Genomic DNA, 24509 nt, shown 5'->3' on the forward strand with positions numbered 1-24509 from the left:
GTAGGAAACGATATATATAATTTTAGTTTTTTATTTATGTTATACTATTTAGTTAAGCCCATGTTATAAGTAATTCTAAGTAAGAGTTATCTTTTGATAAATCTTTGACTGCATCTTGGGTTTTTATTAGTATTAATTAATGAAAGTAGATAAACTGTATGAACATGAAAAAATATGAAATCAGGTAACAGGTGAAAGGATTACACATCTCACAATAATCTAACTGTGCAACAAAGACAACTTACTTTTAAAATAACAACTTATGTTTTCAAAATGCCCTTCTGCTCTGGTAGCAGAGACTTAGATTTCTGTGAGTAGATATACATCTCAGTCCACAGTTAGATGTTTGGGAAATAATATTCATTTTTCTAAAATGCATCTTGATTTCTACTTCATTTGGCTGAGATAGCCCATCTGCGGCTATCATTAGGTATAGTTAGTTCATACAGTGCCAAAGCATTGGAGAAAAAGAATACCTGCCCTTTGGTACCAAATGTCTGTGGAGGCACACAGTCATCCAGTCTTATTTTTGGTCTGCCCTGTCAACAATTCTCATTTCTCTTTCTATGAGCTCTTCTGGTGCAGTGGTGGCTTCTTTCCTACTTCAGTGTCACCCACCAGGGAACAGGACTCATTCTGCTGCTTTTTTCCAACGCTACAACTTGGAAATATCTGAAGTCAGTTTTGAGTGCAGGTAGAACCTGTGAACACAACGAGATCTTGCTCCCATAACTGCCGCATTACATGGCAAAGGGAGATTTTCCAGCTGTGTCTAATCCAATTACACAAGAGTTTCCTCTGGCTGATGGCAGAAGAGGGAGTCAGAGATTGCAGCCATAAGAAGGACTTGATGCAGGTGGTCTCTAGGAGCAGAGAGCAGATCCTGGTTGACAGCCAGCAAGGAAACAGAGACCTCTGACCCACAGTGGCAAGGAAATGGATCCTGCCCACAAACTGGATGAGGCTGGGAGCAGAGCCCATTCTAGCTGACACCTTGATTTCAGTTTTGGTACACACACACACACACACACACACACACACACACACACACACACACACACACAGCATTCAACCCAGCCAAACACATACAGACTTCTGACTTACAGAACTGTAATAATGACAGGGTGTTATTTTAAACCACTGAGTCGGGGGCAATTTGTTACACATCAAGATAAATAATACAAGGAGATTGCATGGTTAGGCATGGTTACCAGGCCACGAGGACCCAGGGGACCGCTTGCTGAGCCAAGATCATTAGACCTGTCCAGTTAACTCATAAAATCATGAATAATAAAAACGATAAATGATTGCCTCAAGCTACTAAATTTGAGCAGTTTGTTATGTAGTTAAAGCTAATTGTTACAATTTCTGAGGTGAGAGACTTATGGAATAATTCCTCTTGAAAAGTCCCATCCTAATTCTGAAGGAAATGAGGAATATAGAAAGAGCATGAGATTTGAATTTGAGCCCATCACTCTATAATAATGAGTTATTGCCCTGGCTGGTGTGGCTCAGTTGGTTGCAGTGTTGTCCCATAGCTGAAGGGTTGTGGGTTCAATTCCTGCTCAGGACACATGCCAAGGTTGTGGTCTGATCCCCAGATCAGACACATAGAGGAGGCAACAAATCAATGTTTCTCTCACATTGATATCTCTTTCTCTCCTTTTCTCTCTTCCTTTCTCTAAAAGCAATGGAAAAAATGTCCTCCGGTGAGGATAATGATAAAGTTACCATTTGTTGAGTATTTATTAGCACTGTGTTAGGAGCTCTATATTCGGGAGCTAATTTGATCCATGCAGCTCCATGAGACAGGTCTTTCTAAGACTCAGTGACGCAATGCTGTATTTTCATTTTGTGCAGTTAGGTAACTTTGATTACATTCACCATTTTATCAATTCTCTAGCCTATAAAATGAGCTGATTATAGTACTTAATTCACAGGTGATACTCTATAAGCTTTATGAAATTTTGTGTAAATATTGGAAATCCTTACCAGCAGTCCAGGATTCAGCTTTCACGTGTTATTTGCCCTGGAACTCATCTATCATGACTGTGTCAAAGCCTACCGATATTGACATGGCACCTACATCAGCATCTATGTCAACACTTGATTGCTGAGTCAGTGGTCCTGCAGGTCTGCAGCCCCCCTGCTTGGTCAAGATACAGCAATTAACCACTGAAAGGGCACAACTATAATCACATTCACAGATTAACAGTAAGTTCTGGTTTTGGAATTGGGGTTGGGGATCTAATGTTTTTTGAGGGCCTCTCTTTCAGGTACCATGCCAAGTGATTTACTTACATCAGCTGATAATGACTGAATCTGTTTGGACTGGATATGGGTAATAAGTGTATCAGGTGATTCTACCAGGTATTCACTATTGAGAACCATTGACATACAAAACCCCAGTGGTTCTTGCAGAAATCCTCTCAGGTTTTGTGTGCATTATAGTAAAGAAATGGATGCCCACAGATATTAACAGGTCTGTTTTTTTCCCACTGCACCATAATGACACACTTCTCAAGTAGGGGAGACAGTCACTGTCACCAAATCAAGGGAGGTGCTGAGCTCGGGGTTCCTACTAAATATTGGAGTCCCTCTCCTTGGCTCAGTCTCTTACAGGAATCCTTTCTAGCCACCTCAGTCCTCCTTGATCTCTTCACCAAATTTCTATTACATGGATAACTGGTGGGTTCTGACCGTTAATTGTCTTCAGCCTTATCTTATATTTTGTACCCATGTTTATCAAGGCCTCCCTGTCCATCGATTTCCTAGTTATCAAATCTGGTGACAACCGCAGCCAAATGTCATGGTAAGAGCTCTGGTTTTGGAGCCACGCCCACGTGAGTTGGCCTCCTGCCTGTACTTTCATCTGTATGGCCTTGACGAGCCATTCTATTTTTTGAATCTCGGTTTTGTAAGCATAAAACGGGGGGGGGGGGTCAAGGGAGAAGCCTGTACTTTAGGAAGGATTAGAAACATATTCGGTAAACCTTAGTTATTAGTATACTACCCTAACCAGTGGAAGTAAAGTTACATGGACGAGTTAGACCTTCAGAGGTGACTCATTTTTCTAACACATATCCTAATTATTTGGAGAGAGAATGAAAGAATAAGGAGTCAAAATCTAGCTGAGGCTAGCACTTTTGTCTCTCAGAACAGGTTTCCAGATAATTACTTACATATGATATTCTAGCCAAACCACAAAAAATCGCTATGCTCTGTATTTTTCTCACCTTGCCTCAAGTTGTCCTTATGACCCTGTCCCTACCCCAAGTTCTGCCCTTCCATTTATGGGAGGAGTTGAGGGTTTCATTTTGTACTGGTTTGGTAGGGGTGCAGTGGGGGTGTTAGGGTAAATCAGAGAGGCTCCACCCACCTCTAATGAAGCCTGGAAGCGGCAGAGGGAGGGCCCTGTCCCCTGTCCCTTTAAGAAGGGCCAAGCGCGGCCAGGAGAGCCAACTTTGCCCCGACCCCGCCTGCATCGTCACCCCAGAACAGCTGCCGCCAGAGCTCCGGCCGCCCCTCGGTGAGCAGAGTCCGCTCCGGCTCCAGGAAGCAAGTCGCCAACATGGTGAAGATCGTGACAGTTAAGACCAAAGCGTACCCGGACCAGAAACCGGGCACTAGCGGGCTGCGGAAGCGGGTGAAGGTGTTCCAGAGCAGCGCCAACTACGCGGAGAATTTCATCCAGAGTATCATCTCCACGGTGGAGCCAGCGCAGCGGCAGGAGGCCACCCTGGTGGTGGGCGGGGACGGCAGGTTCTACATGAAGGAGGCCATTCAGCTCATCGCCCGCATCGCCGCCGCCAATGGGGTAAGGCGCGCGCCGGCTCCCCGCAGCGCGCTCCCGGCGCGGGGCGTGCGCTACGTGCGGCCGCCGTCTTCCCCGTACCCGCCTCGGTCGTGCTTCCTCCCGCCTGTTCCGTGCGCTGCCGCCCCAGTCTCCACCCCCAGCCGCTTGGCGCTCGCTCCTGCTGGCTTTGAGGGCCGGACGGGGTCGCCGTCTGTGGGGAAGTGGCCACTCTTTCCCCCGGAGCTGCTTCCCCGTCTCCCTGCCGGCTGGGAGGAGCGGGTTGGGGAGCCTGCCTCCGCCTCCCGCCCCTCCCCTCTCCCCTCCCGGGGCCTCTGACATTTACTTGAACCTTTCCCGACTGAAGATACAGTTACAGAGCGGAGTGCAGTCGCCTTAACCCAGAAAGGTTAGAGGCCGCCGCCTTGCTCAGAACCCCTCGCCTGCACCCCCGGTTGCCTTCTGTTCTGGTCTGGGACTGGCGTGGGGCGCGGTGGTGGGAGGCCCGGCCCCCTGGAGTGTCAGACCTGCGAGCCCGGAGAGGGTTAAGTCTCCTTCCCCACCCCTCGGTTTGCATTGGGACGGAGCTCTTGCCCTTGCGCGGCTTGGTTGCTGGGGAGCAGGGGTTTGAAAAGGTTAGTAGTAGTCTTTGCCCAGCGGTGTTTATGGATCTGTTCCACAGAGGGGGCTGGAGCTGAATTCTCATTGGAACAGAAACTGCATAGCCCGGGGTGCTCTTGGGCAAGCGGTGGTGGCCTGCCAGGAAGTTAATGCAACACTTTGGGTCTCTTCCCCGCCCAAGGAACGTTAACTCACTTAATGGGCAGGTTCAGTCGGGTGGGGAAAACTTTGAAATAGATTTTGCAGTAAACCTGATATACGAAAAAATGCATTTATGAAATAGGTAAATGGGAGCTGATTGTTCACTCACTTTTTTTTTTGAAGATTTTAATTTATTTATCTTTAGAGGGGAAGGGAAGGAGAGAGGGAGAGAAATATCAATGTATGGTTGCCTCTCATATGTTCCCTGCCGGGAACTGGCCTGCAACCCAGGCATGTGCCCTGACTGGGAATCGAACCGCTGTACTTTGGTCTGCAGGCCTGCGCTCAATCCACTGAGCTACACCAGCCAGGGCTTCACTCACTTTTATAAAATGTTTTCTAACGAGTTTTTCTAAAGAACAAGTTTTCTATACTTAAAAGAAGGTTTGACCTTTATCAACGCTTCTGAAACTCGTTCCCTTTAATAATATTTTAATTCACTAAAATAGTACTTTATTTATCTTATTTTAACGTATTGAGTGCCATTTTGCCAAACACCCTGAGAAGCCCTTGTGGAATTTCACTTAACCCACTGCAGCCCTGTGAGGTAGGTGCTTACTATGAGCATCTTCAAGTTGCCGGGGAGGGTAGGGGAGCTCAGGCAAGATAAATAGTTGGCAGGAACGGTCATGGCAGCACTGAGAATGCAGTACAGAACCCTAACAGCTTCTGGGAATGAAGAGACCCTTAAATCTAAAGATCTGTTCTTCAGGGGTCTCCAAAATATAAGTTGAACCTAATCTACATCTGCCTCCGTGGGTCAAACATTGCCTGGATTTGTTTTCTTCATGCTCCTGAGTTTTCAGACAACCTCAGATTCTCTTGAAAGAACAAACTAGTTATATCCCAGTAGATCCCTTTATGTTCTTATCATTTGTGGTGAATTTGCACTTTATTCACTTGTTCAACAAACACTGAGCCGTGAACTGAGAAATGTGTGGAATAAAAAGGCGATTCAGACCCAGGGCTCATCCTTAAAAGCTTATAGCATAGCAAGAATTTGGGGGTTCCAAAGGAAAATGGTCTATTTGGCAGTTGTGTGTGGTGGGAAGGAAACAGTTAAGACAAAAAATTTGCGCCTGAACCTTACCACCTTTTCGCAACTGTTCCATTGCTTTCTCCCTTTTGGCCAGTCTTTGTAAAACTTTTCTGCGTTCACCATCATTGATTTCTTACCTCCCCCACTTCCATCTGACTCTGCTTCCCCCACCACTCTACTAAAATTTGTCTAGCCGGGTTACCACTGACTTTCTGGTTACTAAATCCATTGACCACATTTTAGGCCTTATCTTCTCCGAGTTTCCTGTTGCATTTGTCACTGCTGACCTTGTATTCTTTTAGCATTCTCATTTCTTTTTCTTGACCATTCTCTCCTGATTCTACTCACACTTTTTAAGTTTCTTCCTGGACTGCTTGCCCTACCCACACCCTAGCTATTCTCTAGGTTTCTGTCCTCAGCTTGCTGCTCTCTGATTTTATTTTCTCTCTCTGTCTGTCTCTTTGTGTCTTGTCTGTCTGTCTGTCTGTCTCTCCTTACCATGGATTTTCTTCTGGTATGGTTAAATTCAGATAGCATCTTCAGAAACGTTTCCCCAACAACCCCTCAGTGCCCTCTCCTCCCATTAAGTGATCTTTTCCCATAGGCCTATAATTCTATAATACACTAATTAAACCTAGTGAAATTTTCTGTTTGCATGTGACACTCCCCAACTGGAGAGTGTCTGGAGAAAGCCTTCCTTAAGATAGATCTATGTTTTATCTGTATCTGCAGTACCTAGGACCACGTAGCATTCAATGAGTCCTTGTTCAGTTGCCTTGAATTGTGAAGTGTACTCCATTGAACATTTATTATGTGCTGATTTCATATCAGACATTGTGCTAAGTACTTGGCATACAAAATATTCTCGCCCTCAGCAAATGTGTAGTCTAGAAGGGGAGGTAGACAATAAGCAGACTGTACAGTGTGTTTGGGGTTATGATGGAGGTACGTGCCAGGTTCTGAAGGGGCAGGACCACAGAGGGGCAGGACCACAGAGGACCCCACTTGGGAGAGAAGACTAAGTGAGGAAGGCTTCACAGAAGGGTGGTAGCTGAACTTAGTTGGAGTTGCCAAGGCAGAGGAATTCTAGGCAGAATAAAAATCAGAGGAGTTGAGGATGGTTCTCTTGGGCAAGTTATTTACTTTCTGATTTTATTTCCCTTACATGTGAAGGTTGGGAGTGGTAGTACATACCCAGAGTGGCTCTTGTCAGGATCAGATGAAACAGTGCATTTAAAAGAACATGGCTGCTCCTTCTCACCTGGAAGCTGTTTGGATGACATGTATGAAGAAACCTCTGGTTGGACCTGGGGACAGGACTTTAGGCCATCAGCGTTCTGCTGATATGGGGACACTGAGTCAGCCAACTCAACCCGATGCAGATACTAACACTTCCCCCACCCCCACCACCCAGAGCTGTCAGCATGGTCTCCCCCGCCCCGCCTCTAACCCTCATTGGTTCCAGTATAGGGGGATTCATGGTGGTCAGAACCCGATTGGGTACAAGTGGCAAAAACATAACTTGGATTAGGCCAACTGAAAAAGGAGTTTATTGGCTCCCGTTACTGAAAACTCTAAGAAGATTCCTATTGCAGACTCCCTGGTTCAAAGCATTCCTGGTCTCAAAATCACTCTTGGGCCCAGTGATCTGCAAATGACCAGTGTTAGCATTTGGGGAAAGTTCAAATTCATGAGTAAATGGAAGTTTAGATATTTTGAAGGATAGTTTATCATCTTCAGCAAAATAAAATAAATGCCCTTATGGGAACTTGTGAAGAAGCATGTTTTCTTCCATCAGTTCACAGGGATTCTTGTGTCACAGGTTCCTTTGTTAAACCTAGGGACCCCTCCTCAGAATCATTTCACTTAAAAAAATACAAAGGATTGCAAAGGAAATAAAATTATATTGAAATACGATTAGTAAAATATTAACCAAATTTGTAACATAGCAAGATATAGTCTTTGTTATTGATATACTAAATAACAAGATTCAGTGGAGGGTCTAGTATTGTCTTACTTTAGAGTAGTGATAAGTGCAAATGGCATTTTGAGATAATTGTGCTATGAAATGAAAATTGTGATTTCTGCTGATGATTAAGTCCCAGGTAGCAGTAGTATCAGCAGTGGTAATAATAATAAAAATTAAAAGAAATAATAAAGGCTGTGGTTTGTTACCTACGTTCATAACTAAAGGAAATGCTACATTATGTTTAGAGGTTAGTACAAATAAAGATGTTTTGGTTTGTTTTGCCTTTCAAATTAATTTACCCCATTACATCCCATCCGAGGACCTCGTGGGCCTAAGGAGTCAGAGTTAAGGACCCCAGCACTAAACAAATGATTCCCTTTTGGTGTCAGGTATTCGCACCAAATGGGTATTAAATACATGACCCAGAGGTTAAAGGTCTCGGGTTCTCAGACCAAACCACTGGGGCTTTGAGAACTTCATCTTAAGTGCAAGAACTTCCACTATGTCCCATTTGGCTTGGATCACTCTCTTCTGAACGCTCATGAGGCCCAGCTGCAGACACGGGTGAAAGGACATGTGTAGTTCTGAGAAGGAAATGACAGAACACCCAGCACGAGGGAGGATGGTCTGGGGCCCGGAGGTCATCGTTCTTAGGCGGAGGCCTCTTTTTTTTTTCATACTTAAAATCTGATATCCTTTGGGCAGGGATGACTTGGCAGAGAAACATCTTTGGATCCCTTTTTAACATGCTGTAACTCCCATGTTTAAAAAAAAAGTTCTTTAATTACAATGGGCTTATGAATGGTTGTTCTCCCCTTGTGTATGCTTTCTGATGTTGAACCGGCATTCAGTACAGGATGAGTAAGATACTGTCTTTTTACATCCAGGAATGTGCAGTCTCTTGGGGGAGATACAACACAAGAAATACACATGTAAAGAGAAGAATTAGAGAAAGTGCAAATAAGGGAGAAAACATTCTGACCCGGGGAAAGAAGAGATGGAAATCGAATTGTGTCTTGAAGAGTAGACAGTGTACAAACAGAAGGACCACAGCCCAGGAGGGGGACACAGCAGAAAGGCAAAGTGTCTTGAAGAACAGACAGGACTACTTTTTAGAGCTGGGCACTTAGCCACTAATCTTTGTCATGTGAAATATTTAAGTAAAATTTAAGAGTTTCTCTTTCTTGGCTTCACTAATGGTCTTGCGGGTTTTCTTTCTTTTTTTTTCTTTAACATTTTTTTAATCCTTACCTAAGGGCATTTTTTCATTGTTTTTGGAGAGACAGACAGGGAGAGACAGAATCATCCATGCAAGAAAGAAGCATCTATTGGTGATTCCCTCTCGTCTGTACCCAGAGTGGGGAGCAATGGTACATTGGGTGGTACATGCACCACCCAACTGAGCCACTCTGGCCAGGGCTCCTTTTCTTTCTTTCTTAACTAAATCTGATAGCCATGGAATATTAAAGACTAAAAAGAAGAACATTCTCCCTTTGCACAGGAAAGCTTCCTTTGGTAAACAAGATTAGATTAGGAAAGAGTGATTCATGAATTCAGTAAATATTTGTTGATCGCCTGTTGTGTGCTTGGCCCTGTTTGGGGAACCAGGGACACAGCCGTGAACAGGAGCAGTTCCTGCCGGCGCGGAGCTGTGGGGTTCAGATGGGAGGGGTGTGATAAATCGGTATGTTTATCAGGAGATGGTAAATGCTCCGAGGAAAACTAAATCATTGAAAAGGAGAGAGCATACCGTAGGGTGGGCTGGTCTTTTGAGTGTGCAGATTGGGAAAACTTCTGATAAACCTGAGGTGAGCAGAGACCTGAATGAGCTGCAGGAGTGAGCCACGCGGACGTCTCTTGTGAAGGGACCTCCAGGCAGGGGAAGAGTTCGAAGTAAACGGTAGATACGTGTAATCATTTCACATTGTACAGTTCCATTCCAAATAAACAAGTGTGCAGATTTCCACTGTACAAAGGGCCCCAGCAATACATATAGTTTATTATATGTATATTACAAATGTATTATAAATTTATCTATAAGAGGTTTAAACAACACTGATCAAATTTTGATTTTTTAAATTTTAAAAAAATTTTATTTATCTTTAGAGGGGAAGGGAAGGAGAGAGGGAGAGAAATATCAATGTATGGTTGCCTCTCATGCGTCCCGTGCTGGGAACTGGCCTGCAACCCAGGCATGTGCCCTGACTGGGAATCGAACCATGGTTGCTTGGTTCCCAGGCCCATGCTCAATCCACTGAGCTACACCAGCCAGGGCTGATCAAATTTTAAAAATAAATTTGTTTGTTCTCTTGGACTTGAGGAGGAAAAACTTTCTAGCCTTATAGAGCCTATTAATTAAACTGTCAAGAGACAGTGGTAACAGTAGATAGGATTTTATCACGTACTTATGATGTTTGTAGAAGTTTACAGAAAGCTGAGACTCAAGGAAGCAACTAGAATTTAGGCTTATATACTATTTTAATAGATGGAGGGGAGGGAGAAAAGGGCTCTTATGGAAAAAACAAATGACTTTTAGGAAAAATAAGACCTTTAGACAATGTGGAGATGATATATTTTGGTGATAGTGATAGCATCTATTTAGGTGTGGTGTGGTCAGCAGAGTCGATCTTCTCTGGTTTCTAGAAACTGTCTCCAGGAGGGGATTTATGATAACCAAGGACACTGCTTTTAGGCAGATAAAGGAATTCATAAAAATACTTTCTCTCAAATGCCTTCAGCTCGGAATGATTGTTACGCTGCAGTGGCATATTCTGACCCCTTTCAGACTTTCAAAGAGCTTTCAGGAGAGTGATTTGAGTGGGCTACACCTTTAGGAAAGTGGACTAGGAAGGTCCGAACGGATCCAGTCATTTTACATTAAATGAAATCCACGCAGACATATCCCAGCATTCCGTTGCCTTTGAGGCTGTACTCAAAGTTGGGAACCACCTTTTACGAATGGCTACGGAGTGCCTTAAGTAATTGAAGACCCACCGAGGGCTTTAGGTGGCCAAGACTTTCCTCACTGGCATCCTGCAAAGGGGAAGAAAATCTGAAAGGGGCACAGCCCTACGGGACATTGTTGGGGGAGGGTGAAAAATGTGCCTTTCCCTTGGGGTGCAGAGATGGATGCCAGTTGTTTGTTTGTTTGTTAAACTTTAACTATTGGAAGTCCCCCTTCCCAGTGCTTCTTTTAGTCATTAATTAGCGGAGTCTCTGAGGTGAAGATAGAAGTGGTGAGTTGAGCCCTGAATAAACATCCTGGGGACTGCCAGTCAAGCCAATAAAGGTTTAATCACGAGTGTCAGACATTTCGAACGTGTTTTCATAGTGGAAACGGTTTCTTTCCTTTATCCACTTCCTGAGTACCCCAGTGTTCCTGAAAAGATGTCGCGCGGTAGACAAGTGGCTGTACAGAAAGACTGGCTGACTCGCCCAACCTGGAAGTAATGGTGGAGTTGGACCCTGGTCTTCTCGTATTCCATCCATGTGATCTTTTCCATAAATAAGTGTATCCCAAATCAGGCAGTTCTGGGGTTGTTATAATATCCAGGTTAAAAGTTGGGGAAAACTGGATTGGGTAGTGTTAAGTTGGACTTTCAGAGCTTTTAATATACAAATGAGTCTGATGAGTTTGCCAGAAAACCCCGAGAATGATTTTGCAAAATACCAACGTGCACTCCCTGGGTCGATATGACCATCCACACATTATATGAATCTTCCCAGATTTAAGTTTCATTTCTTCCCTTTAAACTGGTGTTAATGGCATGTAGGGAGGGTGAAATCTTGTTTTCCTATAGAAAACAACTTATTTTAACAAGTAATTATCAATTTGTTTTAGGTTGCCATTGGGTGTGATTGGTTCAGCCCAAGGAGTGCTTCCCTCCTGGACCACTGTGTGGTAGCATTTGGGGGTATGGATTCGATTCCCATCAAATATTAGTCCCTTATACGGAGCTCCAGCACGCTTGTAAGCACCTGTTGCTGAAGTGAACTGAAGTGGCTCCTACACTCTGTGAGCCCAGTGGGCTTAGTCAGTGCACTGAGTAGCCATCGCGGGACCAGACCGACCAGTGCGAGACCACAGACACTGGCAGGGAGCGCAGGATGAGCCTGTCGGTTAAACAGAGCTGACTCCTGGGATACAGCAGAGATGCAGTCAGAGCTGTGATGGGGGCGAGCGAGGCAGGCTATGAAGGCTGAAAAGAGGTGGACCTGATTCAGGCATAGGGAGCGGGGAGGTGACCACCACACCCAGACCTGGGGGGAAGAGGAGAAAGAGTGTCCCAGGTGGAACCAAAGGTGAGGGAGCAGAGCATGTCGAAGAGGTGGGTTGGAGGCTCCTCTGCCCCCCAGCTATATACTTTTGTTTCATACTCTTCAAGAATTAACCTCACTTAAAACACACCTCATATTTTATATTTCACAAGGTACTTCTACACGCATTACTTTATTTCCTCTGCAGCAAAGATTTCGGGTGTCACAGGTCACAGAGTCAGGACAAGAGACTGGGAACTGCCTGCTGTGTTCCTAGAATGTGAGAGAGGTGACAGGAGAAAGCAGACACCCCGGGACTGGGCTCCTAATACCACATTTCCACTGGGAGTTGCTGAGGACACTGCCATGTGGAGGAAGTTTTAAGTAAATGAGCGTTTGGAGAGAAGTGTGTAGACCTTGCTACTTGGGTTGAAGCCACTTTCTCACAATTAGATAGAATTGAAACCACTTGATGGCATCCCAATGTAAAGGCAGGCAAAACCCACATCAAGACATAACTGTTTTTCTTCCTTTGATCATTCACATAAAAAAATAAAAACTGAGCCGGTAGAATATGATGCTGGGACCACTTGTCCTCCCAGGAGTCAGTTGGATGGCAGTCATTTGCAGTCATCCAGTTAATACTGGGAAGTCACTTCTTCCCATGGGATGGACTCTCACGTTAGAGCAGAAGGTGAAACTTTAGTCAAAATCATCCTTAAAATCTCTTAGGAAAGTAGCACATTGGAAGAAAACAAACTATGTAAACCAATACATGTGTCCTTAAATACCAGGGGCAAGTAGAAATTTTTGCCAGGGGCCACCTCTTTGGCTATGCAGATAATCATGCCCGTTCTTTGTGCCGCTCATTGAACAGATGGCTCTTGTGTTCAGGAGCCTCTCTCAGGGGAGGCTCCTCAAATTCCTTCCGATAAGTACATATACGTGGAGCAGTCACCAGCCATAGTGTTTGCAATCCAGAGTCAGGATTGCAAGAGTATCTTTTAGCAGAGCCGTAACCTTTGTGTCTGTGCAGACTGCCTCGTCCTTGCTTGAACTCCCTTCCATATTGCGGAAGAAGCAGTCCCCCAACCCTCCTCTGGACACTGCTGCCAACCAGTGGCCTAGAGCTGCAGGCTTGGTTGGACAGTGGTCTGCCTTCCAAGGAGGCGGTGGTAACACTAATGCCATGGCATAAGAAGAATGACAATGCCACACACTTTAGATTCTGTTTGGGTATAGAAAACCAAATTTTATTATTAGCTAAAATGTAGATTTGGCTGCTACAACTGTTTCAAAATAAGTTCCTTAAGCAAAACAAATGTGCACAGTAACAGAGGTTTTTCTGGTAGACTGGGTGTGAGCACTCCAGGGCCTACCTGGTGGCCCGTTATATAAAGGGGCCCACGTTTCTTTTGTCACTCAGCTTCCCCCAGTGAGTTGCCCTTACCTGCATGATCCCAGATGGCTGCCTACCGCCACAGGGTCAGTCTCGCCTTCAGAAACAGGAGACAGAGGAAGCAAGGCACTCTTTTTTCAGAGACTGTACATCTAAGGCTGCTTCTAGCAGCAAGGGAAGCTAGGAAGTGTCAGTGCTGTTCTGGGTGCTATGTGTCAAGGTGAACAGTGTGGGTGTCAAGCTAAACGAAAGGGAGCATTGATGTCGAGTAGCACTTGACGGCCCTCCTTATCTTGAATGTGCTTTCCAAACTTGGTGAAAACCACTCAGTCATTTTCGAGTGATGTAGTCACAACGAGAAAACAGAAACTCAGTTTTCTAAACCTAAGCAGCTTTTTGAAAGAGACTTTGACTATCATTTATTCTAATCTTCATCTTAGAAAGCAACCAAGGCAAAAATATTCCCATCGTGGTAGACTTTTAAAATAAACTACTTTATTGAGATATCATTTGCATAGCACACAATTCACCCATTTAAAGTGTACAATTCAATAGTTTTAGTGTGTTTATAGATTTGTGTAACCATGACCACCATCAAAGTTCACAATATTTCTATGACCCTAAAAGAAGCCCACGGCATTAGCAGTTCATTCACCCCTCTTGCTCTCCTGTGCTTTTGAGCCCAAGTAAGCAACCCCTACTCTAGCGTAGGTCTCTATAAATTCATGTGGATGGATTTTACATGGGCTGAATGTTCAGTTTTGGTTGCCAGGCAGCATGAGAAGCCCCCGGAAGCATGAGAAGCAAAGACAGACGGTATGTGTCTGAAACCGGATTTAGTGTCCCTTCTGGGTGCCCAGTTTTGTGCACTGGAGACACACAGTGGAAAATGATCCCATTCTCAAGGAGGCAGGTTGAATGGGAGAATATCGACACACACACAAAGGCGGCCACCCCCATCTGTTATAAGAACTAAATACCTGAAGGAAAAGAGATGGCATGGGAGCTCAGGGCCGGGGCACTGCCCAGCCTGCGGTGGGGCTGTATGTTGAGTGGGTGGTCTGGCCAGAGGAGGCGGTCTGCGTGAGATGAGTCTGTTTTTCTCAGTGAAATGACAGTCCAGAGCAGACCAGGCTGTCAAGAAAGGAGGAGAAATTTCTCCAGGAGAATAGCTTCTTCATTTTCATGAGTGTAAGCAATCGGATTTCCTTTTTTGCAAACATATTTGAACTTATATATCCAAATTAGTCTTCTATCTTGCCAAATCACCACTCTGGGAACGGTACACTCACTCCAGCGATGCGTCTAGTGCGCAGAGCATTTGAAACTCCTCTATGGGAATTATTTCTCAGCCAGTCGGTTTATGGGTCACCTAGGAAAACCAGTCACATTACTTTATAGTCATGCCTCATTTTTCACCTAAAACGATGGAACAAGATTTGATCACCCACTTTATTCATTAGACATGGCTCCAACCAATTTTCGTCTCTTTCCAAAGTTCAAATCTATTCTCCAAGGATGACATTTGTTATGACTGAAGACTTTCAAAGAAAGTGCCACAGACTGTAGTAAAGACAGTTGCCCGAAAAAGAGTTCCAGAAATGTTAGTGCCACGTCAGCATTGTTTGAGTAAATATGTTGCTTCACAAGGTGATTGTTTTGAAGGAAGTAACATTAATTTAAATGAAAATACGCTGGCATAACTTTAAGATGAGTTACTGTATTTTACACTGTTCAAGTCCACTGCCCCGTGCTGAGGGAGATTCTGGCCTCTTCTTTCCTCTGCCATCTCCCGTGGTGGCCTGGGGAGAGGGACATCATGTTCTTCTGTTCCAGTAAATGTCTACACATGCTCTGGTTAGGCATCTAGAAATCATATACAATGGGGAGGTTTGCTGAACCGCAAGCAGTCAAAGTGGCCCTGACCCAAGATGACAGTCCTGTCAATTCTAAGCCACAGAACTGGAAACCTGGATGTGAGGCCCACGCCCACCTGACTCCACGAGATTGGCCCACAGTTGCAAAGAGGCCAGAAAATGGAGCCGGGATAGTGTAACAGGGCGGAGATGGGGAAAGAGCTTTTGCTTTAGTAGGAAAACTATTATATTCCACCGCCTCTATGGGACTTTGAGGAATGCATTCTGTGGAGCAAATTGAAATCCATTAAAAAAGAAAAAAGAAACAGAAGGGAAATTAGTGTAGGAAACTCAGGTGGAATTGGAGTAAGGTTGGCACCTGTCATGAAAGACCTGTCTCCCTGCTCTGAGCTGCACAGCTGACACCAAGCTCTCTGTGGTCGAATCCGTGAGAAAACACTTTCCACTCATTTAGCCAACTCCCCATATGTAGACCTGGTATAGAAAGACTAATAATAACATTTACCTTGGAAGATTCATGTGAGGATGAAGTAAAATTTGTGAAGCACTTATACAGCCTGACATTGTGTTTAGTAAACAGAAGATTCTGATGTTTTAGCAATTGTTATGATTACTACAAGTGCTGATGCCATTGGAGGGCAGAGGAGGTCTTCTGTGTCTGCCACAACCCCCCCACCTCGATGTCCTATCCTGTCTTGGTCCATACAGTTTCCCTTGAGCTTGACCTGGGAGGCAGAGGTTCCCAGTTGCTGTCAGTCTCGGTCACAGGCCCATTGATATCAGACCTTCGCCTTGTTGAAGTCACGAGCTAGCAGTAGATAGTTGAAGATGGGTATTTTAGCATGGGCCCAGGCCAGTGTCACGTCCCAGATGGGAAGCTACAAGAAACGTCTGCTGGCAGTGCCTCCTGGACTGCCCGGGTTTGTTCAGGTAACAGCATTGTGGGGCCCTCTTGATGCACCAGGCACTGTGTGAGGTGGTTGGGGTGCAAAGGTGAATAAGACAGAGTCCTAGGGTGCTCATGCTAGTAGAGAAGTGTCCATAGGTAGTTAGAAGAACATGGTGTGAGTAGAATATTAGTTTCTTCTGGCTGCTGACAAAGGACTGCAAATTGGGTGACTTAAAATCACACAAATATATTTTCTCCCCATTCTGGAGACCAGAAGTCCGAAATCAAAATGTTGGCCTGCAAAGGCTCTGGTGAAGAAGGCTTCCTCGCCCCTTGCAGCTTTGGCTGGCTGCCGGCGTTCCTGGCTCTGTGGCTGCCTCACTCCCATCTGCGGCTCCACCTTCACATGGCTTTCTCTCTGTGTCTTCTCCTCTTCTGTCTCCTTTAAGGACACTTGTTATCAGATTTAGGGCCCATCTGGGTATTCCAGGTTGGCCTCGTTGCAAGATCCTTAACTTAATTTCATCTGCAAAGGTCATATTACCAAGTTTTAGGTGAACATATCTGTGGGGACATGGGTGGGGGGAGCTACCCTTCAGCCCACTTACAGCTGAATGAGAGGAGTTATTCAAGGGATCATGGGAACACAGAGCCCCCCAACCTCACTTTGATGGGGAAGAGGACAAGGATGTCTTCTTTTCCCAGGTGAGGTGATTTCTGAGGCAAATGCACAATGATAAGGAGGAACCAAGGAAACTTTAGTGAAGAGAGGAGTGAGGGTGGAGGCAAGGCAGTCACTAGTTTACTGCATGTAGCTAATACCTTTGTTGTCCTGCATAAAAGTAGACTAATGGTAATAGCTGATGAGAAGATTCCAGAACTCCGTGACCCACAGTGCTTCTGCAGATTCTTGACATAACACCAAAAGGAAGACATGCCACTTTAGGCTTGCTGAATCTTACCGAATCACTTTAGTTAACAGTGATGGGTTGGAAATGAAGGGTTCAAATTTGGAATTGAAGAGTCGCAATACATGATACTGCACAAATTCACTGTGCAGTATCATGTATTCTGCTTACCTGATTTAAAACCCAGTTTTCTCACTTGTAAAATGGAATTCTAATACCTTCCCTACCAGGAAGTTTAATGACAATTAAATAATGGGTATTAAAGGTTTTGGGAACTCCAAGGTACAGTCCAAAGGTGAATTATTAGGGTTGTTTTGAAATCTCTTTAGGAGAGTCACCCAGTGAACTCATGTCAGCCTCCTGCCAAAACAAATCTCAAGGTGCAGTGTTATCTAGCATCTCTCAAAGTCCAAAGCGCAGATGGCTAAAGAATAACCAAAAAGTAAAGCCACCATGCCATTTTGAGGTGAGCAGGATGTCAAAATCACTTCTTTTACATAAGAATTTTGTTGCATTATACCTTTGGTGTCTGACAGACTTGAGAGTGATCCCTGGATATGCTGATTATTACCTGTTTTATCTTATGTAAACTACTTGAACTCTTTTTTTCTTTCCTCACTGTTAAAATTAAAATAATATGTCATAGAGGTGTGTTTAGGAAATGATAAGATAGTGCTTGGGAAGTTACCTAGCCTGATGCCTCACACCTACCTAGTCATAGTAAGCAGGCTGCTACACTGGGCAGTGGGGATTTTGATGGGAAATGCAGACACTTTAAATGTCTCTTTGCTAATAGTCCTCCCGCCACCTTGCACCTTCTCAGTTTCACTTCTCTTCTCAGCTGTGTCAGTGACCTATCAAGATGCTCCATACCTGTTCGGCTACAAAGTTCTGAACAGAAATGCCTTTTGTATGGAGAGTGTTTCATGCCCAGGGCCTGGGGTGGGGCGGGGACCTGTTTTGTGTAACTTTAAGTTTTCCGTGATGTGTTATCAGCCTGATTCTCAATTGTCTCATCTCACAAGGCCACAGTGGGCCAGCCCCCAAATAAGGAGAAATGCCCCTGAGTAGCTTAAGTGCTGGTCAGAGTGCTGCTGTTTCATACCATGTCTCCCCACAAGGGTTTTAGGGCAGTGATTGTTTGAGTCTGCTTGCTCCAACAGTTCCTCCTGAACAATATTGGAGGGGGGTGCTTTCCACCCTGCAAACGTTGTTGACTGACCATGTTCTCACTGCTCTGCGTTGTGCTGTGCGTTCATGGCATGCCCAGGGTGTATAGCCTCCAGCTGCCTGTGGAGCTTGTCATCCCATGAGCATCACAGTCTGGTGAGATGGGTGCCTTGTAGTCATGGGGAGCCCTCGGGTGGTCAGAGGAAGCTTCCAAGGAGACAAATTCCAGCTGAGTCCTGGAGGATAATGAAAAGGAAGCCAGGAAGAAGTGGAGACATTCTAGGCAGAGGAAGCAGCACAGGCAAACAAAGAGGCCATTGTGGAAAGTAAGCCCACAGGCCAAGACTTTAAAACAGAACTGTCTGAGCTCTGGCACGGCAGGAAGGGAGGCTGGGGCGAGGCAGCCAGTGACCAGGTATCATCACACAGGCCCTTAACCCCCGAGGCTCGCGGTTACACACAGGCCAGCCTAAGACTCAGTCTGAAAATTTTCGTATGACCTCAGCAGGTTAGCAAGCCTAAAAAGCTATTTATAAGGGGAACTGGGTGACAGTAAGATATTAAGGCTCTATTAGTATGCTGAGACTCATTAAAAACATTTTTTTGTTAAATATATTGGAGTAACATTGGTTAATAACATTATATAAATTTCAGGTGTACAACTTTATAATGTGACATCTGTATACTCTATTGTGTGCTCACCACCTAAATTCTTTTTTTAAATTAATTAATTTATTTTTATTGATTATGCCATTACAGTTGTTCTATTCCCCCCCTTCATTACCCTCCACCCTACCCCCCATCCCCACAATTCCCCCCCTTTAGTTTATGACCATGTGTCAAGTTCTTTACATTCTATATTTCCCATACTATTCTTGCCCCCTCCCATCTATTTTCTATCTACCATCTATGCTGCTTATTTTCTGTACCTTCTCCTCCTCCCACTCCCCTGTTGCTAACCCTCCTTGAGATCTTCATTTCTATGCTTCCACTCCTGATCTAGCTGTCCTTTTAGTTTGCTTTTGTTTTAGGTACCACCTAAATTCTAATCTTCTGTCACCATGTGTTTGACTAGCTCTACCCTTTTGGTCCCCCACCCCCTCCCCCTCAGCTAACCACCATTCTGCTGTCTGTATCTATGAGTTTGTTTGATAGAGGGCCAACCGCTATCTGCCACACAACTCCAGGGACGTGATTTGCCTTGTATTCCAGGTGGATGGGGCCCCTAGAAGCCACTCAATGCTGCCAGAGCCAGTTAGTGTTACAGGCTGCGGGAATGCTCGCTTGTTTTTCTGTTTTCTACCACAAGAGGGAAACATAGAACCATGAATGATTAGAAAGTAAAACAATTCTTTAGATAAACCTGTTTTTCACCATGGGATCTTAATACATAGTTCCCGGTATTAATCAGAAGAGGGAAAATATTCTGTCAGCTACAAATGAATATTCTTAAATGATTTGAATGAAAATTTCCTTGAGAATGTTCCAGAAAGGATCTAAAAGATATATATGATACATATAAATAAAGATGCATATATACTATATAAGATATATACATATATATAAACTATATGAAGAATATCAATTGCTATTGTTATGGGTCAAAACGGTTGAATATTGGTAATTTCTACTAAAACAGGAGTCTTCCTCACATGTATGTTATGTATGACAGGGATGACTGAGCCCTAATAGACGGATACATGTGAATTATACCTTGTTGTGTAACAATGAGTTAGCGAGGTTGTTTTTAGATTTAATCACACAATCCAGAAAGGCATTTATGGAGGTGAGGAGTACCTTCCATAACTTCTCTGAGTGCTCATAGGTCCCTCGCAAGCTCACAGGTTAGCACTCTTTACTCCATTTTTAAATGATTTGTTGGCTTACCTGACTCTCCTTTTAGGCCAAAAGTTTCTTGACAGCTTGAGTCTGTCATCTTCCCATGGTGCACGGTGCCTGGTGAAACTGAATGCAATGAGTCAACGTATGCAGCAACTGTAGGGTACTTGGGCGGATAAACAGATGGACTGCAGACTGACGGATGCTCAAGGAGGTACACACTCTGAGGCAGCTGTTGGTTTTCAACTTCACAATAGGCTTCAGGAGGCTTTTTGAACCTGGGTTTCTGTACAGCCCCAAGCCATCTGGCCCTTGTAATTCTTCTGGCTCTGTACCTTCTTTATAGTTTAATGTATTTTCTCCTTTTCTTTAAAGAATGTTTCTCAACTCTGTTAAGATGCACAAACCTGTAAATAGGTGTGAAACACAGCTACATATTTTCAGGTTGATTCAGGGTAGTAATAAAAGCTAACACTTGCTAAGCTAGCACTTAGTGCTCAAAAGGCACTGGAACCAGTCACTGCAAAGCTCCTTACATTTATTAACTCTCCATATTTTACACCACAAACCTATGCGATTGTTACCATTTTTTAAACTCTCTTTAAGAGAGGCATTTTTTAAAATTGAGGTACAATGTACATGTATCATTCTGTTAGTTTTAGGTATACAATATAATGATTCAGTATTCCTATTACTTTCAAATGGTCACCACAATGAGTCTAAGTTGACACTATTTTAATCCCCATTTAAAAATGAGAAAATGGGGGCTCCAAGAGATTAAGTACTTTGCCCAAAGTCAGCGAACTGGTAAAAGGTACTCCCGCCTGTTTCCCTAGTGCTGACCGAGGTTGCTCAGGGGAGAAGGGGAGGGGGTCTTTGCTCGCTGTCTTCTTGCCTGAGTGGGACAGCAGCAGGGGGAGACTGACTTGGAGCTGGCAGACAGAAGCCAGCCTTACAGAGCCCTGCTCAACACAGTGACAGTGACAGAAACCCAATCAGACTACCGTGAGCCACCAGGAGGACTGCATCATAAAGCTAGAGGGGTATCTCCTGAAAGCCAAGGGTGGGATGCATGATCGGGCCCCTCAGAGCCTGAGATCAAAGGAACCTGTCTTTCCGGTCTGTTCATCTCGGCACAACGACTTCATTTTCCGCTCTCTGCTGATGTACCTGCCAGTGTAAGTCGGTGGTGATGGTGGTGGAATGTGTATGCGTGAGATGTCTTGGTTATAAACTCATTTACTCCCACTCCTATGGATATTTTGAGCGTATAAAGCAAATTCGTTTATTTACTTTTTTGTCTAGCAGGCAAAACTTTGGAAGTATTCAAGTTGGTTTTTTTCATCTTTAGTTTAAAATTTATTTTAAGCATATCTTTTTTTAGTATTTTATTTATTTATTTATTTATTTATTTATTTATTTATTTATTTATTTATTGTTCAAGTACAGTTTTCCATCTTATACTCCCAACCCTGCCCACCCCCCTCAGGGCTCCCCACCTCCCTCCCATTCCCCCCCCCCCCCCGCCTTAGTTTTTGTCCCTGTGTCCTTTATACTTGTTCCTGTGAATCCTTCCCCTTTTCCCCTGTGATTTTCTCCCCTCTCCCCTCTGGTCCCTGTCAGCCTGTTCTGTATTTCAGTGTTTTTGGTCATATTTTGCTTGCTTATTTGTTTTGTTGTTTAGCTTCTTGTTAAGGGTGAGATCATATGGTATTTGTCTTTCACTGCCTGACTTATTTCACTCAGCATAATGCTTTCCAGTTCCATCCATGCCATTGCAAGGGGTAGGAGCTCCTTCTTTCTTTCTGCTGCATAGAATTTCAATGTGTAAATGTACCATAGTTTTTTGATCCATTCATTTACCGATGGGCATCTAGGTTGCTTCCAGCTCTTGGCTATTGTAAATTGTGCTACTATGAACATTGGTGTGCATAGGTTCTTTTGGATTGGTGTTTCAGGGTTCTTAGGATATACTAACAGTGGAATTGCTGGGTCAAAACGCATGTTCATTTTTAGTTTTCTTAGAAAATCCATACTGTTTTTCATAGTGGTTGTACCAGTCTGCAATCCCACCAACAGTGAACTAGGGTCCCTCACGTTATTTTCATATAACCTAACAATGATACCAGCAGATACTTGTACCTGCTCTGGTTTTAGGACTTTCTGAATATTACCTCAGTCAATCATGACTGCACCAGGTGAGGTCAGGGGGACTGTTATTCTCCTCATTTTTATAGGTGAGGCATTAGAAGCCCAGAGAGGCTAAATAACTTGTCTGAGGTCACACAGCTGATGACTGGCAGAGCTGGGCTTCCACGCCTGTCACTCTGGCCTTAGAATCCATTTCCTGAAATATTACAGGAAATTGTCTGCATTGGATGATTTAAATGTAAAAATATAGTACATTCAGAGTTTTCTCGAATGTTCCAATGATGTTTATAATTATAAATTGGATTCATAAGGCTAATCTGTTAAACTAATATCCCAGATGCATTATTGTACTTAAAGTACCAAATATACTTAAATTTTCTTCCAAACCTATTGCACAAATATTAATGCTGTAAGTTTGATTTACTTTTTCTGTATCCTATGAGTTTGATTTACTTCATCTGGTCTATACTTAATTCTAAATCTTCTCTCACCCCAAGCAATGAGGAGTCACCTTTCCAGTTGAATTGGGGGTGACATTGTCCCATGGCTGAGGTGCAGGTTGGCTGGAGATCTGGATGTAGAACCAGCCCAGCCCAGAACAGCAGTGCCAGTTTGAAGTCTTTTATTTTTTTATTTTTTAAATATATTTTATTGATTATGCTATTACAGTTTTCCCATTTACCCCTCTTCATTCGCCTCCACCCTGCACACCCCCTCCCACCCACATGAACCCCTTTAGTTCATGTCCACGTGTCTTAAGTTCTTTAGCTTCTACTTTTCCCATACTATTCTTGCCCTCCCCCCTGTCTATTTTCTACCTACCATCTATGCTACTTATTCTCTGTACCTTTCCCCCCTCTCTCCTCCTTCCACTCCTCTGTTGCTAACCCTCCATGTGATCTCCATTTCTGTGGTTCTGTTCCTGTTCTAGTTGCTTGCTTAGTTTGTTTTTTGTTTTAGGTATGATTGTTAATAATTGTGAGTTTGCTGTCATTTTACTATATATATGTTTTTTATATTCTTTTTCTTAGATAAGTCCCTTTAACATTTCTTACAATAAGGGCTTGGTGATGATGAACTCCTTTAACTTGACCTTATCTGAGAAGCACTTTATCTGCCCTGCCAATCTAAATGAAAGCTTTGCTGGATAGAGCAATCTTGGATGTAAATCCTTGCCTTTCATGACTTGGAATACTTTTTCCAGCCCCTTCTTGCCTGCAAGGTCTCTTTTGAGAAATCAGCTGACAGACTGATAGGAACTCCTCTGTAGGTGACTGTCCCCTTATCTCTTGCTGCTTCTAGGATTCTCTCCTTCATTTTAATCTTGGCTAATGTAATGATGATGTGCCTTGGTGTGTTCCTTCTTGAGTCCAACTTCTTTGGGACTGTTTGAGTTTCCTGGATTTCCTGGAAGTCAATTTCCTTGAACAGATTAGGGAAGTTCTCCTTTATTATTTGTTCAAATAAGTTTTCCACTTGTTGCTCTTCCTCTTCCCTTTCTGGTACCCCTATAATTCAGATGTTGGAATGCTTAAAGATGTCCTGGAGGTTCCTAAGCCTCTCCTCATTTTTTTGAATTCTTGTTTCTTCATTCTTTTCTGTTTGGTTGTTTCTTCCTTCCTTCTGGTCCACTCCACTGATTTGAGTCCCAGTTTCCTTCCCATCACTATTGGTTCCCTGTGCATTTTCCTTCATTTCACTTAGTGTAGCCTTCATTTTTTTCATCTAATTTGTGACTAAAATCAACCAATTCTGTGAGCATCCTGATCACTAGTGCTTTGAACTGTGCATCTGATAGGTTGGCTATCTCTTGGTCACTTAGTTGTATTATTTCTGGAGGTTTGATTTGTTCTTCCATTTGGGCTATTTTTTTTTGGTCTTGTTGCACCTGTTATGTTTGAGGGTTGGAGCCTTAGGTTTCATCAGGGCATGGCAACCCAGTCACTGGGTTGTGACACTATGTGGGGGCAGGGGTCCGAGAGGGAACAATGGTGCTTGCTCTGCTCTTTGTCAGATTTCAGTCCCTTCTGCCACTTCCCACAAGCAAACTCGGCCCTTCTGGTGCTGGTTCCCATGTGGGTGGGTTTGTGTACATTCTAGGACCCTGTGGGTCTCTCCAACGAACTCTCCTGTGAGGCCGGGAGTCTCCCCCTGTGCTTCAACCCCCACAGGTGTTTTCAATCAGTGTTTTGAGGCTTTATTTCCTGGAGCTGGGACCCTGGGTTGAGCAGTCAGTCAGTTTGTGTCCTGATCCTGGATTACTGGGAGAGAAAACGTGACTCCATCCAGCTTTGGTTAGGTGTCCACCCTGGTGGTCAGGTCTGGTATCATGATGCCGTGGTAACAACATGGGCCCAGGAATCTACTCCTGTGGAGTGGGGTGGGGGCAGTTTTCA

General features: G+C 44.0%; 1 protein-coding gene across 1 annotated transcript in view; it reads left to right on the top strand.

The window, feature by feature from the left end:
• The first annotated feature begins 3464 nt into the window (after nt 1-3464).
• Nucleotides 3465-24509, top strand: part of PGM1 (phosphoglucomutase 1) — a 59264-nt gene continuing 38219 nt past the window's right edge. Inside the window, exon 1 of the mRNA XM_037136250.2 lies at nt 3465-3817. Coding sequence (XP_036992145.2) covers nt 3572-3817 — 246 coding nt within the window. The 5' untranslated portion in view covers nt 3465-3571. The remainder of the gene's footprint in view (nt 3818-24509) is intronic.

The sequence above is a fragment of the Artibeus jamaicensis genome, unplaced genomic scaffold, assembly GCF_021234435.1.
Source record: "Artibeus jamaicensis isolate MK-2021 breed Jamaican fruit bat unplaced genomic scaffold, CSHL_Jam_final scaffold_1019, whole genome shotgun sequence".
NCBI classification, from domain to species: Eukaryota; Metazoa; Chordata; class Mammalia; order Chiroptera; family Phyllostomidae; genus Artibeus; species Artibeus jamaicensis.